Raw genomic sequence first — 19,574 nt, forward strand, 5'->3', positions numbered from 1 at the left:
TTCGACCCCTAGAAACCACAACACACCCTTAGCGATTCCGGAGGCGGTGTTTGCCGTCTTCCGCTCCGGGTACACCGTACACACAACTACTCAACGTGCTGCAGAATAGGGTGGGTCATATGCTCCCGCTCTTTAATTGATTTATTTATATCAACAATGAGTTTTGATAACAATCTATGGATCGAAGAACTTAAACACGAATTTCTAGAAATGCCAAATGAATATAGATGTTTGCATGTATGGTTACATCCTGAGTAGTTATGTTGTTGACATGTAACTCTCGATCATCGCAGTCCATTCATGCTTCTCTCTTTTCTTTCACATTATGAGTAGTCATATATTCAAGTAGAAAACTATCACTATACAGATGTTTGTGCAAGATTCGACTTAATTGTTCCTTTTAATAATTAAAAAGTAGCTTCCAGCTGCGTGCCTGTCGCCAGTTTTAAGCGCATTTTTTACGATAAATTCCAAGTGCGATCTTAACTGTTTTTGCTTTTTCAACATGCACGCAAGTATTTACAATTTATTTTGAGGGTCGCATTTTATTGGTGCCATTATCCTACCTCCCAATGTCTCTCCTTGCATAACAATGCTTCCATTATGGTTAACCTTTTTTCGCGAAGGTAGGTGGAGGTCAACATGGCTATGTCCTAGTTCCCATGTTGTCCTTGTTATACATTAAAAATTATTTATTTTATAGTATGTTACAAGTTATTGTTATACATTAAAATATTTATTTTATAGTACGTTACAAGTTACGCATGCTTGAGCTATTTATATACAAATTGTTCCCACCTATTAAGATAAATTAATCTATTAACTATTTTTAAAAATTCCATTTGACGACATGCTTAAAATCATTATATTTGTATTTAAGGAATGTGTTTAAAAGGTTGGATGGTTTAGAACCGTAAATGAATTAAAACAAAGCTGTGGGCGTAATGGGACATCCCACTACTAATCATGGAAACCGTTACCGGATCTACAGATTTGTAAATATGTTGCATACCACCCATCTAGTATTATATCCATCACCTATCTAGACATGGATGCCCTAACCGAACCTATATATTAGCAAATACGATGTGTGCCATTTTTCCCCTGTGTGGCTCTAGCGATTATTTCTATTTAAACTACTTTAGCAGGAAGGGAGAAGCCCTAGGCTGCCTTGGGCCAGCCCACGACTTAATCAGGCCCATGCTCCGTGGATGTGGTCCTCCTCATTTGCAAAGCTTTCTCCAATAAAGCTCCGAACTTTGTTCTTATCTGGAAGCGGCTTCGTTGCTTAACAAAAAAAAAATCTCTCTTAGTGCCTTGTCCTCTCGTGGCACCTGGAGCACAGTGCACAGCTAATCGGCTCGTCATGCCCACTTGGATTACCAGGAGCCAAGCGCGCGGTTTGCAAACCCAACCGTACACACATTTCTTTGCCACGAAAGCACCAGTATGAGAACAAATAATCGTGTGTCCCAGAAGTATCCTTGACACGGGGGTATTGGTCACAGGCGTTTCAGACGACACGCGGACTGACCAGTGGTGGCGATAAGATGCCGAAGCCACCGCTCTTACTGGTTGTTGGACGTGCGGCACGCACGTATTAAAAAAACTATTGGACGCATATTATCTCAACTAAAGTTACCTGTTACTGCTATATGTCAAAGCTAAATATAACTATATAGAGAAATCATAGACTAATAAGTGCAGTAACAACGATGTCTATGATAATTCAGTGGAAAACCAACTTGCAGAGACTACAAAATATAATCTTTTGTTGTTTTAACTTGCTATGGATACATGTTGTGATGCCAGTATAATGAACCAGCCGGACACTGACTCTCCATCTTAAGTTCCAGGATGCATCACTCGAATGAATGAGGCATCCGAAGTATGAATACCTTTTTCTGCATCACTCGAATTAACAATCTCAGCATCAATAGAATTTTTCTGAAATCCCTGACGATCAATCGGGTGCCGTTACAGAGGCCATTGTGAGGATCAAGATTATGGAGTAGGATAATAGGACAGTTTTTCTTTATTATCAGCTCATGTGGAGGTAACCCATTTGGTGTTATTGAATTTGAGAAAATCTAAAGGATAATTATTCCACGGGTCATCCTCTACAGTATCAAAACTGTAGTACAACTGTTTATTTCCTAGGAACCTATCAATCATAAGTGTGTTCAGCACATCCACATGCTCATTCCTAGTGGAAAGGATAGCACGCTCGCGCATGTAAAATGTTGATCTACAATTATCAGAAAGATTCAGGAATACATGGTCAATGAGCGTATCAATAAAGATGTCTTCCGAAGGACTGTCAATCAGAATGTCATCAGGCAATAGCACATATGTCGGATTTAGTAGCCCAGCAGTCCACCAGGGGGCTACCGAAGAGTAATACCCTACGTCCTGTATTTTGGTAGATTGTATTGCATGTATTGTTCACGGAGAGTTGATGTCCGATGGGTTGCCCTCAGGAGGTGCCCTTGGCCGCCTTATATAGGCTGACGACCTAGGGTTACAAGTCGGTTTGAATCTAATCTAGCCGGTTGTTACATGGAAAGCAATCTGAGTCGGATTACAATATGTATCCCGCAATTTCTAGACTGATTTCAATCGTCCGGCCTCCTTGACTTGCGTTCTAAGTATCTTCATATCCTTGACCCGCACGTTCTGGTCGGGTGGGCCCATTTATCAGGGCTGGCCAGTATCTTGGTCGGTGGGGACCCATGGGGTACCCATATCCCTCAAGCCCCCGAGCGATGTGTAGGCGAACAGGAACTTGAGGTCATCACAGCGAAGCTTGGAATGTGGTCGGCTGAAACTGCGATGCGTCATGGTGACGGAGAGGCTGCGCAATGCTAAAAAAATAAGAAAATCCGAGCGAACTTGAAGCCATACGCACAGAGCAAAGTCGAGTGCTAAGTTAATGGATGTCGGACATCCGGGCAGGTCGAAGCGAAGGACAAGGAGGATGTCGCAAGACGCACCCCATAGGAGTAGCCCTCGAGGACTGGTGGAGCCACAGAGGCGCGCCAACCTGAAGTAGACACCCAGCTCCTAAGTACGAGGACTAGCAGAGTCACGGAGGAACGTTGACCTGAAATAGGCGCCCAGCCCCAAAGGACTGGCAGAGCCTCAGAGGCACGCCGACTTGATCTAGACACCCAGCCTTCGAGGATTGGCGGAGCCACAGAGGCACGCCGACCTGAAGTTGGCGCCCAGGCCCCGACTAGGAGGACTGGCAGAGCCACGGAGGCACGCCGACCCGAAATAGGCACCCATCCCCCGAGGACTGGCAGAGCCTCAGAGGCGCACCGACCTGAGGTAGACGCCCAACCTCGAGGACAAGGACTGGCAGAGCCACGGAGGCACGTTGACCTGAAATAGGCGCTCAGCCCTCGAGGACGAGGACTGGCAGAGCCGCAGAGGCACGCCGTTGAAAGCATAACGGAAAACTCGCGGGCTCTATCCGGCGCATGCGCCGCAATAACGAAAAACCTGCAGATTCCGTTACTAGGGTTACGCCGTCACATCCTTCACTATCCCAAGGGAAGCAGATCTGTTTTCATTTCCATCCGCCACACTTGCGTCGCCACCGCCACAGTCCACAGAGCACATCGCCACCGTGCCCATGAACCCTAGGCCGTACCGCCGTGATTTCCAATCTGCTCGCGTGCACTTCGCCGCCGCCGCCCGAGCCGCTGCACCGCCATATGCACATCAAGACCCTTGCGGCTATTAGATCCAAATCGCAAATCGCAAGGAGTAGAAACCGAGGAAATGACCCTTGCGTGACAACATGAAGTTCAGTTAGTTCGTACCAGTCAATGGTGATACATCTGTTTGTGCATCCTTGTCCATGCCTTCCTTTGGAGGACGCGTTGGAGGTTCAAGCTGTCCATTGTTTGAGTGTGTGCCCGCTTTCTTGCGATGATAATTATCCCTTCTCTTTGCATTTCGCTGTGCCTTTTTCTCCACCGTCATATTTGCATATCATTCTCTAGCTTTCTATCCCTTCCATTCGGCCTCATCATTATCATCAGCTTCGTTCAAAAGAAAAAAAATGGAAGATGTAACATTGTGATCTATAAAATACATTGTTTAGGTTTACATTGGACCAACAATGTTGTACCTGGCCCAGCTCTCTTAACACCACGACGAGAACCATTGGTGCGTGCGTTCGTGACATTTCCAAGCGTAATTCGACGATCCATGTGAACAGATGCGACAACCAAAACCACCAGTTTGGGGAGATGGCGATCATATGACGTTTGTGGACCTATTGATTGGATCATACACAAAACCATCTACGTAAGATCACATAAGAACCGTCTAATGATGCATGCAGTTTGGCTACCATGTGGTACTTGTCATTAGATGGTGGCCTGACCGAGGATGTAGAAGAGAGACATCCGAGGATGTAGAGGAGAGACATTGGTGATGCATGTAGATCATGTAGGCGCAGTACCAAGAAAAACATAAACGCTTGTTTGTGAAAGAAAACACAACGAATGAATGGAGTGGCGGCAACAAATGATCAGTGTTTACCAAGGCTGATTTGAGTTCCTGCAAGGGCGACGTAGAGCATAATCAATCAGTACACAAGTATTTTGAAAAGAAGGCACACCAATCCCATCCATATATATACTCCAGTACACAAGGAAAGTAATAATCAATCAACAACATGATCTTGAGAGACAGTCACAGCATGGCACACAAGGAAAGTAACAGCCAATCAACAACATGATTTTGGGGACCGGTTTGGCGGCCTGGTGGGTGGGTACACGGTACCCGGGGCGTGCGGGGTGAAATTTTTTTTTGGCAGTTTGGCGGAATCATTTTCTATCGATCGATTTTTGCATTCGGAGGCTCTTTCGTCACACCCCCAATTCTAGCCGGTGGACCCTCCGTGAGGGTAGGGGATTACGGGGGTGTTTGGGAGGAGGGGGCTAAACTTTAGCCCTGTCACATCGGATGTTCGGATACTAATTAGAAGGACTAAACATAAGCTAATTACAAAAACCAAATTGCAGAAACCTCTATGCTAAATCGCGAGACGTTGAGGAATCCTCCGGAAGGGATCATTAGTGAATGGTTACTGTAGCACCACATTGTCAAATCATGGACTAATTAGGCTTAATAGATTCGTCTCGCGATTTAGCCTAGGGGTTGTGTAATTAGTTTTGTAATTAGTCTAGATTTAATACTCATAATTAGTGTCCAAACATTCGATGTGACGGGGACTAAAATTTAGCCCCCTCCTCCCAAACACCCCCTATCTAGGTGAAATTTGTTTTCAATTCTCTCCTCTTTACAATGGGGCATATTATATTGCTGATCGGTAGCTAATTCAACGATACGACGCCCGTAGATCGTGTTTGTTTTGAATTAAATTTTGTTGGAACCAATCAAGACATTATTTTGAACGGGGAGTTTCCTCCTAAATCATGTTGCAACTGAACTGCAGGGTTTCTTTTATAATTTATGGGATTTGTTACAAAACTTCAGGGGAATAGATGGTTCTTTCTCCTTCCCATCTAACCGTTCTGGACCATTGGTAGGTGTTTTGTTATAAACATGAGTAGTTTAGTAATTGCATTTTATACCATGGTAGGCTGGTGCGAGCTGCTGGCTTTAGGCGGTGGTTTGCCGCTGTAGGCTGCAGCTTTGGATAACAAGATAAGGACGTCGGTACGGTGGCCCCGGCCGCGACACGGTTTACTAATTCCGGCGCCGCCCAGAGCGTTCTCCGCGACTCGCCCGTGTCTGGTTTTCGCCTGCGCCGGTGGCTTCCTGATCCCTCTTCGTCTCTCGATCATCCTCCGGCCGCAGCAAATATCTCGGCGGCCGACGGTGACGGGCGCTCGTTTTCTTCGCCCGCGCCGGTGGCTTCCTGATGGATGACGCGGTTTCCAGCTCCTGGCGCGGCACGGCTTGGCACGAGCGCACGACCAAGTCGGCGAAAATATCCGGCCAGAATTTTCTTTTAATTTTTTTTGGAGAAACACACTCACACAGCGGTCCCGTTTCAAGCGTCAACGTTCCTCCACAGGGGTCCAGCCCCACGAGGGCACAGTGTCTGTCCTGTACATGGAGATTCACGTGCCGCGCACGAGTCATGGAGGAAAATGAAATGTCCTGTAGTTCCATGAAGAAGTGCTAGGGCCATGTTTAGTTACTCCCAACTCCCAACTTTGACACTATGCAAAAAGAAGATTCCCCATCACATCAAACTTGCGGTACATGCATGGAGTACTAAATGTAGATGAAATTAAAAACTAATTGCACAGTTTTGTTGTACTTTGCGAGACGAATCTTTTGAGCCTAATTAGTCAATATTTGGACAATAATTCACAAATACAAACGAAACGCTACAGTGTGCTACAGTGCTGTAACAGTAATTTGGCACCTCCCAAATTCCCCAACTAAACACGGCCTAGGCCATGTTTAGTTACTCCCAACTCCCAACTTTGACACTATGCAAAAAGAAGATTCCCCATCACATCAAACTTGCGGTACATGCATGGAGTACTAAATGTAGATGAAATTAAAAACTAATTGCACAGTTTTGTTGTACTTTGCGAGACGAATCTTTTGAGCCTAATTAGTCAATATTTGGACAATAATTCACAAATACAAACGAAACGCTACAGTGTGCTACAGTGCTGTAACAGTAATTTGGCACCTCCCAAATTCCCCAACTAAACAAGGCCCTAATTGATGACCGAAGGCACAGCAAGCGAGAGAGGCCTAGAACAAGGCCAGTGCTGCACCCTGACGATCTAGTGTTCTGTACTTCTATCTAGGAAATGGAAGAGAGAATCTGGTTGGCTCTAGATTCTCCAATGACATGGTGCTGCAGATCATTGAAGTGCAAATTGCAATACTAGTATTTGAAATGGAGAAAACAAGCATACAAGAGTTTCAGACAATGTATACTCCCTCCTCCCTCCTAAAATAAGTATTCGTTTAGTTTTCAAATTTTATCCTACAAAAAGTGTTCTTTTAGCTCGTCGGCCTGTTCGCTTCAGCTTATTCAGCCGGCTTATCAGCCACCAAACAATGTTTTCCTCTCACAACAAATCAACTGTTTCAGCTTTTCAGCTGGCTTATAAGCTGAAGCGAACAGGCCCCGTACTAATCCTCATTTAATTAAAATAACACTCACATCAGTAAAAAAGTACATGGAGAAGTGTGCGCATTAAATCAAATGATCAATTAATGTTATTTTTCTGGTTCTAATGCACGCATTTGTTTAGGATTCAGAAAACCAAAACAGACAACACAACTTAATTAGGGGTAATGTGCCCGAAATTTTCGAAATAAACATTTATCTTGGGACGAGGTAATACATAACTATGCATGTTCTGAGAAACGGACGGTCAGCATGAATTCTGAAACTCTAGACTCTAAACGGGTCCATCCCTTCATGATCCATCCTTAGGGGGACGGTCAGCCTGAATTCTGAAACTCTAGACTCTAAACGGGTCCATCCCTTCATGATCCATCCTTAGGGGGTGATTGGTAGCACTCCACTCCAGAAAAAACAGCTTCACTCTACCAATTCCACGAAATTTCTTACCAAATACGTCCAGCTCCACCAACTCCAGCTCCAGAAAAAAAAGGTGAAGTTGAGGGGGCTAGATCCACGTTTAACACTGATTTCAAACCTTCTCGTAGAGTTGTGGGTAATTACCCACCATGCCACTAATTATACAGATACCGGTTCGCCAAACAAAACAAAAACACTCTCCATCGCCCTACCCTTCTTCTCCGTTGTTTTTTCCCCACCGTCGTCGGGTAGCGCCTCGGCCGTCGCCTCCAGCCGACCGATCTGGCCCCGCCACCCCTAGCTATCACAGCCACACCACCCTTAGCCTAGCCGAGCCGCGCTGCCTCCACCTGCCTCGGCCGCCGCGACTGCACCGCCACCTCCTGCCAGGCCTCGCCGCCCCCAGCCTGGCCGGGTGCCGTCGTCTCCACACGCCACCATGCCCCCCGCGGTAGCGCCTTGGCCTGCGGGATGACACCCCCCCTTGCACCATGGCTGTGCGCATCATGGAATGCGGGGCCACCTCCCTGCGCCATGGCCGCGCTGGGGCTGCAGGCTGCTAGGCCGCGGGTCGCGCCGCCGCTGCACGCTGCGCTAGGCTGCGCCGCCGCTGCTAGTCGGGACACAGCACTGAGCCCCGTCGCTGTGCCGGCGACTGCTGCCACCCCATGCAGTTGGATGGCCTGCACCAGTCCGCGACGGAATAGTGGCGTGGAGCGGTGAAGTTGGTGGATGTTGGTAAAGGAGAGGATGAGATAGATAAAAGGAGACTGACACGCGGTTCCATTTTTAAGGGTATAATAGACCTTTCAAAATAAGATCTCTTGTTTTCTGAAGTGCTTCTTACCAAACATGTGAACAATTCTAATATTTTTCTGGAATTGGTGAAGTGGAGTTGGTGGAGTGGAGTAAAAAAATTGTGGTGGAGAACACCCTCCTAATCACGACGGCCTGCACACCCAGGTCCGTTCCCAGCTTCAACGTCAAGGTGGCGGCCAGTCCGCATCTCAATTTCACGGCCAACTCTCGCTATCGCAGAACCAAAACCAAATCACGCGCGCCGCTACCCCCCGCTCTGTTTTCTCTGAGATGCGGAGTTGCCCATTCGCCGGGTCCAACTCCAGGAGAAGAAAGAGGGAAGCAGATGGGATCGTGGGACGGACTTGGAAGGGATCAAGGGAGCGCTGCGCGGGGGTTTCAGGCCCTCTTCATCCGTCAGGTAACACGGCCCTTCCACCTGGCTGGAGCCATTTTGTTCGGCAAGATTGGGGATGGTTTGGAAGCCTTGGAATGCAGAGAAGGGATGATGTCTCGTGCTGTTATTGTAGAAAACGGTTAAGAGACCTGAATCATTTTGGCTGATAATCTGATATAGTGATAATGTGAGATGTGTTCCGCGGAGTTAGTTTCCACGGAAAATTATAATTATGCAGACACGAAAGTACAATGGTTTGCTTATTGTACCTGTATACAGTATACTCCGGATCCTGCCTGGATGCTGGAAGAGATTAAAAGATGTTGAAGCTAATGCAGTTGGTTCGTTACAAGTAGGATAGTACTTACTCTGATGCTCATTACTCAACCATCACATGCGCAGCATTGCATTGATGGTTAGCTCACCAAGAAGATCAGGAATATGTTTGCGTTGAATGTGGTTGGGTACAAATATATATGTTTCCATTTATACACTTCCTCAAATAATTACAATGTCTGTTCCAAACAATCAAAACAATGGAAAGAACTGTATCAGGATATCCTATATTTCTCTTTCTTTTTTCCTGAACAAAAATCCTATATTTCTCTTTCCTGTAAACATTCCCACCCAAAAATTTTAAAGGGAAGAAAAAATTGCAACTCAATCTGTGCACTCCTATAAAAGAATCTTCAGTCCTTAGCAACTTTACAAATAGCTGTACCGGTATGTCTTTGTTTGTAGAAATTAGTCCGTATGCTGCTGCAGAAGGAAGTGAAACTGCGAGTTCTGCCTCAGTAGTGGCGGTGGCTCCACATCTGAAGGGTCGATGTCAAGCATCAGTCGTGCTATATCATCCAAGGATATAGGTATGCTGCATTTTAGTACGTTTTAGGCGTTAGATCAGTGGTTACTGTTCTGGTTTCAGTTAGGAAATCAACTGCATATTCACATCTTAGTACTGAACTACCGATTATACCTCGAGTCGTCATCTAGCAAGAAAGAACTATTTGGAGTAGTTATCGAGTCATCTGTCGTCATCGTTCTCATCTTTCCAATAACCTGAAATAACGTTTGCTCTTGTTAAGATGTTCTCTTTTGCAACACACAGATGTATTTCGCGCTTGTCCTCGAAAAAAAAAGTACTTCACACTTCCAGGGAGGGGAATGCACTTAGAATTGCATACACGTCAAACAATGTGAAGTTAGCAGATATGCACTTACCTCTTGGGATAGACCTTGTGCACCATATTTGTCATCCCAGAACATTGTTGCTATGCGATATATTTGAGTTATGCTCAGAACCTGTGGAAAACATGCAAATTTTTCATACTCTACAGCTCGCAAAAAAATCCAAGTGTTTATAAGATTTCTTCTTTACAACTTACAGGGCAAAGCTCATTCATGATTTCCTCCAGGTTTTTGTGTGACTTCTGATGCAGAACCTGTAACATGAATTCATTTAATGAGTAGACAGATGAAACTAGTATGTCTGGGAAAGCTGCATGTTTTCAGGCATACCAGGAAACCAACTGCCTGCCTAATGTGTTGCAGTTCATCCCAAGATGCCCCTGCATACTGCAATACAGCGATACATTTCAATTTAGAGGGCTCTTGCTGATTACAGCTATTGTCTTACTTTTTCTCTATTACAGAAAAAAAAAGGAGGGATCTTCACCTCTTCAGTTGTTCTAGAGCACCACTGCTCCAGTTCCTGTAAGCCAGCCTTTAAGAACTCCCCATTGCTAAAAGAGCAGCATTCCCGACGAAGTAGCAAACTAAACAAAAACAAAAAGGTAGAGGCATGGTACAGTCCAGAATCAACCATGTAAATTCAGTCAAGAATAGTTAAGAAATGGTACAGTATATAGTAATACCTGTTGAAGAGTTGCACATTCAAATATGCATATACTTGACTAAATGTTTTCTTGATTATCATTGGAGGTACCTACATACAAAATTAAAATTGAATTCAGTAATTCATTTCTGTAGTTCCTTAACTGTAAGGTAGCTGAAAAATATTAAGATTGGACTCACATGGTTATTTTTCATTATTTCCAGTGTATGATCCAGGCACTTAACAATGCTTTGCCAATGTACACTTGATGCCTGTCTTGATAGTGCATTAGAGTGTATACTTTTTAGTGATCCCCGAGATGGTCTCATGCGATTAGCTCTTGGAGCCTGTGAAGATCAGCAACAGCAATAGTTAGAGAATTGTATTGCCTCATATCCTGGTAACGGAAATGACTTCTTTGTGGTACCTGTATGCACAGAGTCAAGAATGGACTTATTTCCTTCTTCAGGTTATCTCTGATTGTCCCATATATCTTCTCAACATATGCTGTTAACTGTTGCTTGAACCGAATTGCTGGATATTTTGCCTCTACCATTGATGCAGTGTCAGGCCTTCCTACCATTCCACTGTATCCACTAGTTACACCTAATCCTGACGATGATATCCGGGCACTCTGAAATGAAAATGTTGGAATGTAAGCTCATGTTTACAATGTAAAGATCACTCCTTGGTACTAAATGAAAGTTGACCACTGAAATCTTGATGTCCCAGAAAAAAAATCGATAGGAGAAATCACATTATATCTTCAAAGGAGAATTAGGGTTTGAACTATGGCTTTAATTTATAACAACATTGTGCTCTACCAGTCTTACCGCTGCATTAGCCTATATTGGGAGCCCTGGGTCAAACTCAATGTTTCAACTTCAGATAAGAACCTTTATTCATGCAGAACAGAAGTCTGGATGAAGAACTTACCTGCACCATTCTACTGAACAGGCTGCCTGTTGCAGTCCGGCTGTGATTCGATCCTTTTCTTAATGAACTGCTAGCTTTGAGGGTATTTTGTAATAAGCAGAGGAGAGTTGATGTTGTCGACAACCAATAAGCTAGCTCTCCAGAACTTTCAGCACCCTGTAAATTAAATTCCGGTGATGAGTTTCTCAACAACTTGCTTGCCAACATTTGTAGTTCCTACACCATGGAAAAGGGAAAATGGTCTGCATGTTTATGGTATCAACAACCTCAACTGATGACCTAATTGTTTGGATGATTCGATCAAATATATTAGTCTTCTCTGCTTCAAATGAATGCCAGTGTAGGAGTGATTTGTAGACAATGCATGCGGCAGCTGGTTTTTTGTCATCAAATCTCCTGTCTCCTACCAGACTTTTAATCAGGGCATCATGATTTTCCTGTGTAAGTGTGAAGGAAATACAATTTGTGAGAAATCAGTCTTCAGTATGCTCATTGTGTGTGTCTTTGATACACAGAACTTTGTTCACCACATTAGTACTATATAAAACAATAAAACAGTGAACATACTTGCTGCCGATCCGTCAGTGATTTTTGTTTGCTTAGATTCTTTACAGGAGGAACAGCCACCTGCTCCTGCATGTCGAGCATAAGTTCCCATATTAATAAGATATCTGACTCAGATTATGCAATATCTTATAATATGTTTGCCAGGTAAAACTTATAGCACATACATTGGCTATTTTAACTTCTTCAAGCTGGTGTCTGTTATCAATTTCCTTGTGAACGAGGTTCTGACAGAAAATTCAGTGCAATTCTTTTAGTTATCAAATGGTAAATATTCCAAACCATTGTTTTCCCAAAAATTTTCTTCAAGGAAATTTACCTCCATTACGGATGTTTGATTCATTTCAGGAGTGACTATGGCCTGAACAGCAAGCACAGAATTACTGCGGAGCAACTGGATCTCTGACTCCAAAATGGCAATCTTGCTTTCCAGTCTAAACAGACAATTTCTTTTACTTGTGAGCCTTTATCATAGGATATGAACACAGTCCAGAAAGAAAAGAAAAAATGCGAATGCGAGGTATGCATATTGAGGAAGATACCTTTCTATCTGTTTTGATTTATCCTCATCTGCTGATGCAACAACCAAAGATTGTTGTCGTAGAACTTGGTTTTCAGATTCCATACTGGATAAACTTGTTTCAAGCCTGCAGCAAATAGTAGAGGTAGTGTATGGGTAGGGCTTGTAATCTTAACAAGTTAATTTGACCAAAGCAGAAAAAATCATTAATACCTTTCAATCATCTCTTGAAGTTGATTAACCTTGGATTCTCGTTCTAGTGTCTCCTGTGACAATTCATCAGATCGTTTTTGCAACTCAAGAAGCTTCTCTTCAAGATCTTCAGCCTTCTGTTTAAATGTACTTACTTCATCCTGGATCCAAACGTGGATGTGAGAATTTCTCTAAAGGGTTAAATTATATTATGTCTGAATAAAAATGTGGAATTTATTGGGGGTTGATTACCTCAAGTTCTTTATTTTTACTTGTCAACTGCTCAACTTCTGCAGTATCCACAACTGGCACTTCTACTATCTTTGGTGGTGCCTGTTCAATTGCTAACTTCGCGGCTTCTTTCTCCTTCAATATTGCTGCATGGGCTTCCTCAATCTTTTCTTGCATTTCTTGCAATGCAGATTGCAACTTTCCAATTTCTTGGCCCTTGGCTTCTTCAAGGTCAGTCTACCAGCAAGACAAAGTTAATAAACTCATTTGGGACCAAGTAACATACTAAAGCACTACAGAAACTGCCATATTGATCCAGGTGAATTACCCTCAAACGCTTCTCAACATCTAACCGCCATGTAAGTTCTTCTACTCTCTTTTCAAGCTTGTCTTTAGCTTCTTTGAGTGCACCAGTCTCTCTCGCTTCCTGTTTAGATAGCTATGCTTACTTTACATGCATTAATAAGGAATGATGTATTATGTTTCACATGTGAAGTTAGACAAACCATTCTCAGTTTCCGAAGTTCCTTTCTTGCAATACGTGCCCTCCACAAGCACTGAAGAATCAACGAAGCTCTCTTTTGCTGCTTATAAGCAACATAAGCTTTGTGTTGGCGCCATCGAGTCTGTGATTCATAAAGCAGTTACTTATGGTTTCTTATGAAAACTAACTACAAATCATCTGTTACAGCGCGAACCTGGATAATTATGGAAGCCTTGGTCTCTCTTCGGAACCTGTGTTCATTGCGAGCTGCCATTGCTCGTAATCCTGTCTGTATTACTATAGCTGATTCATATACTTGAAGGTACGCTTTTCTGGCAGAATGGGTACGTGCATGCTTTTGTATCCTAATTGAAGCAGCATCTCTTCTCATATACTCAAAAAGCTTTCTAGCTAGTCTTGCTGCAGGATTTGATTACATTATACGTCAGTTTCAGGTACGACCAGTTTTACTGACCTTAAAGACACAAAGTGCTCCGAGCAGTGAAGAAATACCTCTCCAGAACTTCTGAGATTTAATTGAGGCTTTTCGTAAGTTGACGAATTCCTTTCGCATAAGATGTGTCTTTATACGCCTCTGGATTAGTCGCGCAGCATTTGCCAATACTTCTGCTCTTCGAGCATCCAGCTCTGCCATCTGACCAGCTCTTAAGAATACCTTTGTTTTCCCTATCTGATATAAACAAAGGTCACATGTGAGATTAGGTCTTGCGAAAAAAGTTTATGCTGTATAAGATTGTTTTATCTCCTGTATTCACCCATTGACATAGGCTACCTGATATCCTTTCAAACCCATTCTATCACATATGGCTGCACAAGCGGCCTTCTCATCAGAGCTGCAAAAGCATTGAGCTCACTTTAATCGTTCAGAAAAATCAGAATATATTTTACTGGCATATTTCACTTAGAGCTTCACCCCTATTTATATCACCTACTTAAATCCCAAGCTAGAGCATTCATACCTGTCCACAAGCTCTGGTGCAAGCATTCCAAACCGATCAATGAACTCATCAAATGTCCTCTTTGTTGGATAGCCAGCACAGCTGATCCGGATTGCTTCCAGAACACCCTGTACCATGACCATGTGCAAATGTTGAACCAATTGAGTTGTAGAACTTGAAATAATGGAACATAGTAGAACAAATTCCACATACATACCCCACATCTCAATTGATTCAAGACGTTGAAGTTCTCAAAGATGCCTGGTTTCAGTACAGTATTAGGCTTCACACATCTAATGTAGTGAGGTTCTGTTGTACTCAGTGTTTCCATGAGGGATTGCAGTTGTTGCTGCATATATCATGGCTAAAAGGGTTACTGGCCATTCAAAAGCCAAACATAGAGATCTCGTTCCAATATGACACACCTTAAAGCGAGTACCGATTGAAGAGAATTTGGACTGTTTAGAAGTCTCCTCAGGTAATGGAGGAAAGAGATTTGCAACAAAATGGCACCTTGAAGAATTTAGTAGAGCTTGATGTTCAGCTACCACATAGTCTTTGTTCTTATCTAGGAACTGATCTGCTTGATATGTGACCTATTAATTGAACAGCTTGTTAAAACTCAATGCTGGTAGATCTTATAATTCATATCTTAACTGAATGGTTGCTTACATCTCCTGCATAGTGGTTGATTGTAAAGGCGGTGCGAGCAAGTTTGGGCTTGCTGAAGCGCTTATGTGCCTTGTATGTTTGGTACATCTTCTGGGCAAATGTTTCATGTGTGGACTTTGGAAACATGCTGCATGAAAGACATATGTCATATCCTTATATTTTCCTTCGAATTGCACGCCATGGAATTTTTTTTCTAGCAGGGAAACTATCCTATGTTAATATTTAGTGACAACAAAAATATATTGAAGAATGTTTTAGAGGTATATCAGTTTGCGCATGAAGATACATAGATAGTTTCTCAAATTAATCTTCTCTAAATTCCATTAAAAACAACTCCTTAGGGTCCACAAATCATACCATGCCTCATCCAGGAGAGCAATTATTCCTCCAGGTTTCTGCATGCAATGTTCGAGCGTTATTGATCAGCTAATATTTGACTCTTCTGTAAAAGGAGTACATATACTACTGATATGCTCCCAGAAATTACCTTCTCAAGCAGGTCCAGCACATCCTGATTGTCTACAAATTCAACATAGCTCCAGTCTATTTCTTCCCTTGTGTATTCCTCTTGCTCCATCTTAAACACATGCTGCAATAGGAACTCGTGTTAGATATATCCATAGACATTAGGTATTCATTAATTATTCTCTTAGTATCTTCAAATCTTGTCTAACCTGATTGAAGTGCTGCTGCAACTTCTCGTTTGTCAAATTGATGCATAGTTGCTCGAAACTGTCACATGTGCAGAATTTGAATCGTGTTTCAGCTTTTCAGGTACCAAAAAATAGTATAAAGCTAAAAATGCGAAGTCATACTTGCAGTAAGACCAGACAGTTCTAAACTGCTAACGGCAAACCTGTTAATCTTGAAGCTCTCGAATCCATAGATATCAAGCACGCCTATTATATCGGTCGCATCTGGATCCTGACCAATAGAGTTATTGATCTTGTCTACAATCCTGTCAATTAAAATAAGAACCCAATTGTTTAGATGGCCTCCAGTACTAGTGGTGCTGGTACAAGTCTGAAGTGGTAACTCAACATTCAGACTGCATCTTTCAGTCTGTAGTCTTTACATATAGCTGACAGCTAACACTAGTAGCACTCATGTTTTTCTTCTTTTTACGCATTTATGAACATGATGTCTTCATTCTTACCAGTCAAACAGTCTTGAGTATACCGTCTTTGCTAAAGCATCACGACTTAGTGCAGCAGAATCTGGATCAAGGGGTTTCGTGATATTTCCATCAGGTGTTACAATAACTCGCTGGCAAAGGGAATCTTCAAGGGCCTTCTCGTTACACCTGAAGACAAGTTTATGCTTTAGATAGCAGAAAGATGCAGATCATCCAAAAGAACTTTTGAAAGATACTGGACTTACATTAGCAGTTCTGCAACTGTTTTCAAGTGATGGACTGATTTATCGTCTCTCAACTTGGATGAGTCAATTTCCTTTCCTTTGGAGAATTCAATATTTCCTAGGTGAAGGATTGCAGCTACTACTCTGAAGATTGCATCCTTGAGCAGTGCAGAAGATGAATTAGTTCTCGCGTCAGCAATGTATTTGCTATTCTATGCAATTCTTCTTCTAATGTGGAGTACGGAATACCTGTTCCTCTTGATCAATGCCAACGATATCCATAGCATTTCTGGTTTCAATGTATTCTCTTGCATCATCCACATTTGCTACTTCGTAGCAGTTTGTTTGGTTCAAGTAATGGAATGATCTTGGGTCTCCTACCTTGAACCTTTTTACATCCTGAAATAAGTTGATCATTCTAAAGAAGTTGGTTTTTGGTCACTTTAACCAAGAAGAAACTAGAGGCTGTACTTTTTGTTCTTCTTGACAATTACCTCAGGGGGCGCGTTACAAAGCATGTAAAAGCAATGGTAGTTCCTCTCAGGATCAGAGACCTGACATACTCGCGATCGTTCGAGGAGATATGTGCGAACAGCAGCCCCAGATATCTTCCCATACTTGTCGAATTGGATTTCAACAAACTTACCGAAGCGACTGAAAAAATTGACACGTTTAAGTTATGCTATAAAAAAAAATCCAAAATGTAGTATATTGTCAAAGTGCAGTTGCAGTTACTGATTCAAGAGTCCACCTTGAGTTATTGTTCTTCACTGTCTTTGCGTTACCAAATGCTTCTAGTACTGGGTTAGACTATATATGCGCATAGTACAAGAATAACGGGAGTTAGCGCGGACGCTGAGATCAAAGAGGAGGAAAAATGTGAAAGAAAAATGACCAGTTTTTTCCTACCTCTAGAACCTGTTGCTCAACAGTACGCCCCTCCGTGCCGGACCTTCCTCCCATGAATGCAAGATACCTCATGAGCATCTTCGTCGTCTCCGTCTTACCAGCACCACTCTCGCCACTCACCAAGATGGACTGGCTCCCGTGATCATTGATCAGCGCCCTGAAATTTTTGCCAACAACAAGGAAGAACGCCGATCAAAGTTCAGAGGCAATGAAGCGTCTACAGAGATTCTGATTGCAATAACAACAGAACACACAGACCTGTAACAGGCGTCTGCAATGGCGAAGAGATGGGGGCTGAGCTCCCCAAAGGTGGCGCCCTTGTACTGCTCCATCATGTGCACGTCATACAGATGAGGCAGCCTCTGGAAAGGGTTCACCGCAATCAAGATGTTCCCGGTGTACGTCTGCCATGCCAACATTGTTAGCTAGCTGAAAGCCTGGAACTAACACAGTTCTGCTAGCTGTTCTGGACAGGAAGAAAACTGAGGCGGAGGTCTCTGGACGGCAGGGGTACTCACGTATATCTCGTTGAGACCGTACCGGCAGGAGAGGTTGTGCAGGACCCCTGGCTCGTGGAGGTACGCCAGCTTCGTCATGTCGTCCACTCCCGAAGGCGGCGCCTCCGTGTCCTTGGGGTATATGCTACCAAGGCTTGCCACAACCTGAAACCAATTGCTCCAATCTTAGAACGTACTACATGTTAAGCTGTGGAAATCAATCACAACGAGCATCGACGTCATCTCGCAGTAACAGGTCCAACCAGGCAATTCGACAAATCGTTGTCAGGCATCCGAGTTTGCCTTGATAAACTAAAGTTTGCCTTCAATAGTTCAATTCTGAACATTTTGCGTCATTCTCGATGAGTTCCGCGACTATTCGACGCCCTTTTTTCTGCTCGTGAGTCCATGCGATTCGCACCGAACAGTTTCAAATCTCACAGGCTCTAGCTCAACTCATTTGATCTCGACCACACAGTGCACGCGCAGTGCGCGCGTGAGTTTTCAAGGACTGCTGCTGCAGCGGCGGCGGCTACCCCGGTTGGATTGGTGAAAGAGAAACAAACCGAGAGTTGAATGAATGGGGCATCGGAGAACGCACCGTTTTGCCATTGGTGGTGGCGATGGTGGCGTCGCGGCCTTTGATCTCGGTGACGACGCCGTCGACCCAGGCCTCGCCGGGGTCCTCCAACCACACGTGCGAGCCGACGATGATGTTCACCGGCGTCCCCTGCGTGATCAAGCAACAAGTAAGGAACAGATTGCTACTCCAAGCACACACACCGTACCCTCTTTCCAGCAAGGTGGAATAAAGACAAGAAAAACTGACCATCTGGTCGCCGATCCCCGGCTGCCGGCGAATTCGATCAGCTCGTCGTCGTCGTCGGCCGACGGCAGGAACGGCTCATGGGAGCTCGCGATCACTCGATCGGAGCTGCGAGCGAGCGAGCGAGCGATAGAGGAGGTTATCGATCAGCGGGTGGCTGGCTGCGAGCTGATGCGCACGCGAACAGGTGGAAAGGGGGCGGCGCGGGGCGGTCCGCGGCCTGGTGGAGCAACGGAAAGCGTAGGGAGGAAGGAATATACAAGCTGGTGACCTGGTGTGCGGGGGGAGGCAGGGCGATGCGGAGTGGGGTGGCGGTCGCCGGGTGTGAGCTGGTTCGGCTCTCCCTTTTGCTGGGAGAGGGAAAAAAAAAGAGGGCGGAATCGCTATGGCCACTCGAGCGCCGCCCCCACGGAGCACGTGCTGTTGGAGCAAAATGACACCCGGCATGTTCTCCAGAAAGAACAAAATACATTTTTATTTATTTTTTATTATGGCCAATCTCATTATTAGGGCAAAAATGTCAATAGCCTGAGCTTACGGTTTTTTTTTTGAGACCAATAGCCTGAGCTTACGTGACGGTGAACTCATTGTAGATCGGTTGTTTAGGCCTTTAGAGCCCATCATCATACTAGGGGGTGTTTGGATACACCATTCTAAACTTGAGTACCTGTTTGGATACTAATTAATAGTATTAAATATAGTCTAATTATAAAACTAATTGCACAGATGGAGTCTAATTCGCGAGACGAATCTATTGAGCCTAATTAGTCCATGATTTGACAATGTGATGCTACAGTAACCATTTGCTAATGCTAGATTAATTAGGCTTAATAGATTC

The 19,574-nt window shown here is 43.9% G+C and overlaps 1 protein-coding gene and 2 long non-coding RNA genes across 8 annotated transcripts; 2 read left to right on the plus strand and 1 right to left on the minus strand.

Annotated features, from left to right (window-relative positions):
• The first annotated feature begins 8,515 nt into the window (after window positions 1–8,515).
• On the plus strand, window positions 8,516–10,792 carry LOC105913620. Its single transcript, XR_001163049.2, has 3 exons — window positions 8,516–8,777; window positions 9,495–9,619; window positions 10,406–10,792. It is a non-coding gene; the product is annotated as an uncharacterized LOC105913620 (long non-coding RNA).
• LOC101773074 (myosin-12) lies at window positions 9,185–19,036 on the minus strand. Its single transcript, XM_004981733.3, has 40 exons — window positions 18,740–19,036; window positions 18,512–18,640; window positions 17,932–18,075; window positions 17,672–17,817; window positions 17,414–17,570; window positions 17,256–17,314; window positions 16,999–17,158; window positions 16,754–16,903; window positions 16,526–16,662; window positions 16,302–16,448; window positions 16,002–16,103; window positions 15,820–15,877; window positions 15,633–15,734; window positions 15,503–15,540; window positions 15,146–15,272; window positions 14,899–15,069; window positions 14,691–14,822; window positions 14,495–14,601; window positions 14,308–14,368; window positions 14,028–14,205; window positions 13,729–13,934; window positions 13,537–13,656; window positions 13,359–13,457; window positions 13,052–13,267; window positions 12,821–12,960; window positions 12,630–12,734; window positions 12,407–12,521; window positions 12,255–12,314; window positions 12,091–12,156; window positions 11,790–11,960; window positions 11,524–11,679; window positions 11,015–11,221; window positions 10,788–10,934; window positions 10,628–10,698; window positions 10,429–10,528; window positions 10,272–10,328; window positions 10,139–10,195; window positions 9,975–10,055; window positions 9,730–9,812; window positions 9,185–9,624 (listed from the first exon to the last, which is right to left on the minus strand). The coding sequence occupies exons 1-40, from the start codon at window positions 18,740–18,742 to the stop codon at window positions 9,498–9,500; spliced, it is 4,692 nt and encodes a 1,563-aa protein (XP_004981790.1). The 5' UTR covers window positions 18,743–19,036; the 3' UTR covers window positions 9,185–9,497.
• LOC111255767 lies at window positions 11,957–16,489 on the plus strand. 6 transcript variants are annotated; one of them, XR_002675696.1, is made up of 7 exons: window positions 11,957–12,354; window positions 12,436–12,607; window positions 12,868–12,978; window positions 13,096–13,389; window positions 13,722–13,836; window positions 13,964–14,063; window positions 16,357–16,489. It is a non-coding gene; the product is annotated as an uncharacterized LOC111255767 (long non-coding RNA). The 6 variants fall into 6 exon arrangements; XR_002675693.1 differs by having other exon boundaries at window positions 13,970–14,063; XR_002675697.1 differs by lacking the exon at window positions 16,357–16,489 and having other exon boundaries at window positions 13,096–13,261; window positions 13,350–13,389; window positions 13,970–14,306.
• Window positions 19,037–19,574: the final 538 nt, after the last annotated feature.

This window comes from Setaria italica, chromosome IX (genome assembly GCF_000263155.2).
Source record: "Setaria italica strain Yugu1 chromosome IX, Setaria_italica_v2.0, whole genome shotgun sequence".
NCBI lineage: Eukaryota > Viridiplantae > Streptophyta > Magnoliopsida > Poales > Poaceae > Setaria > Setaria italica.

Excerpts from the sequence above, each read along its gene's own strand:
- LOC101773074 (XM_004981733.3), bottom strand. Across the intron at positions 17,159-17,255 it reads GTGAAGAACAATAACTCAAG|TCGCTTCGGTAAGTTTGTTG; the intron begins GTGGACTCTTGA and ends CAATTTTTTCAG. Across the intron at positions 14,369-14,494 it reads GCACCAGAGCTTGTGGACAG|CTCTGATGAGAAGGCCGCTT; the intron begins GTATGAATGCTC and ends ATGCTTTTGCAG.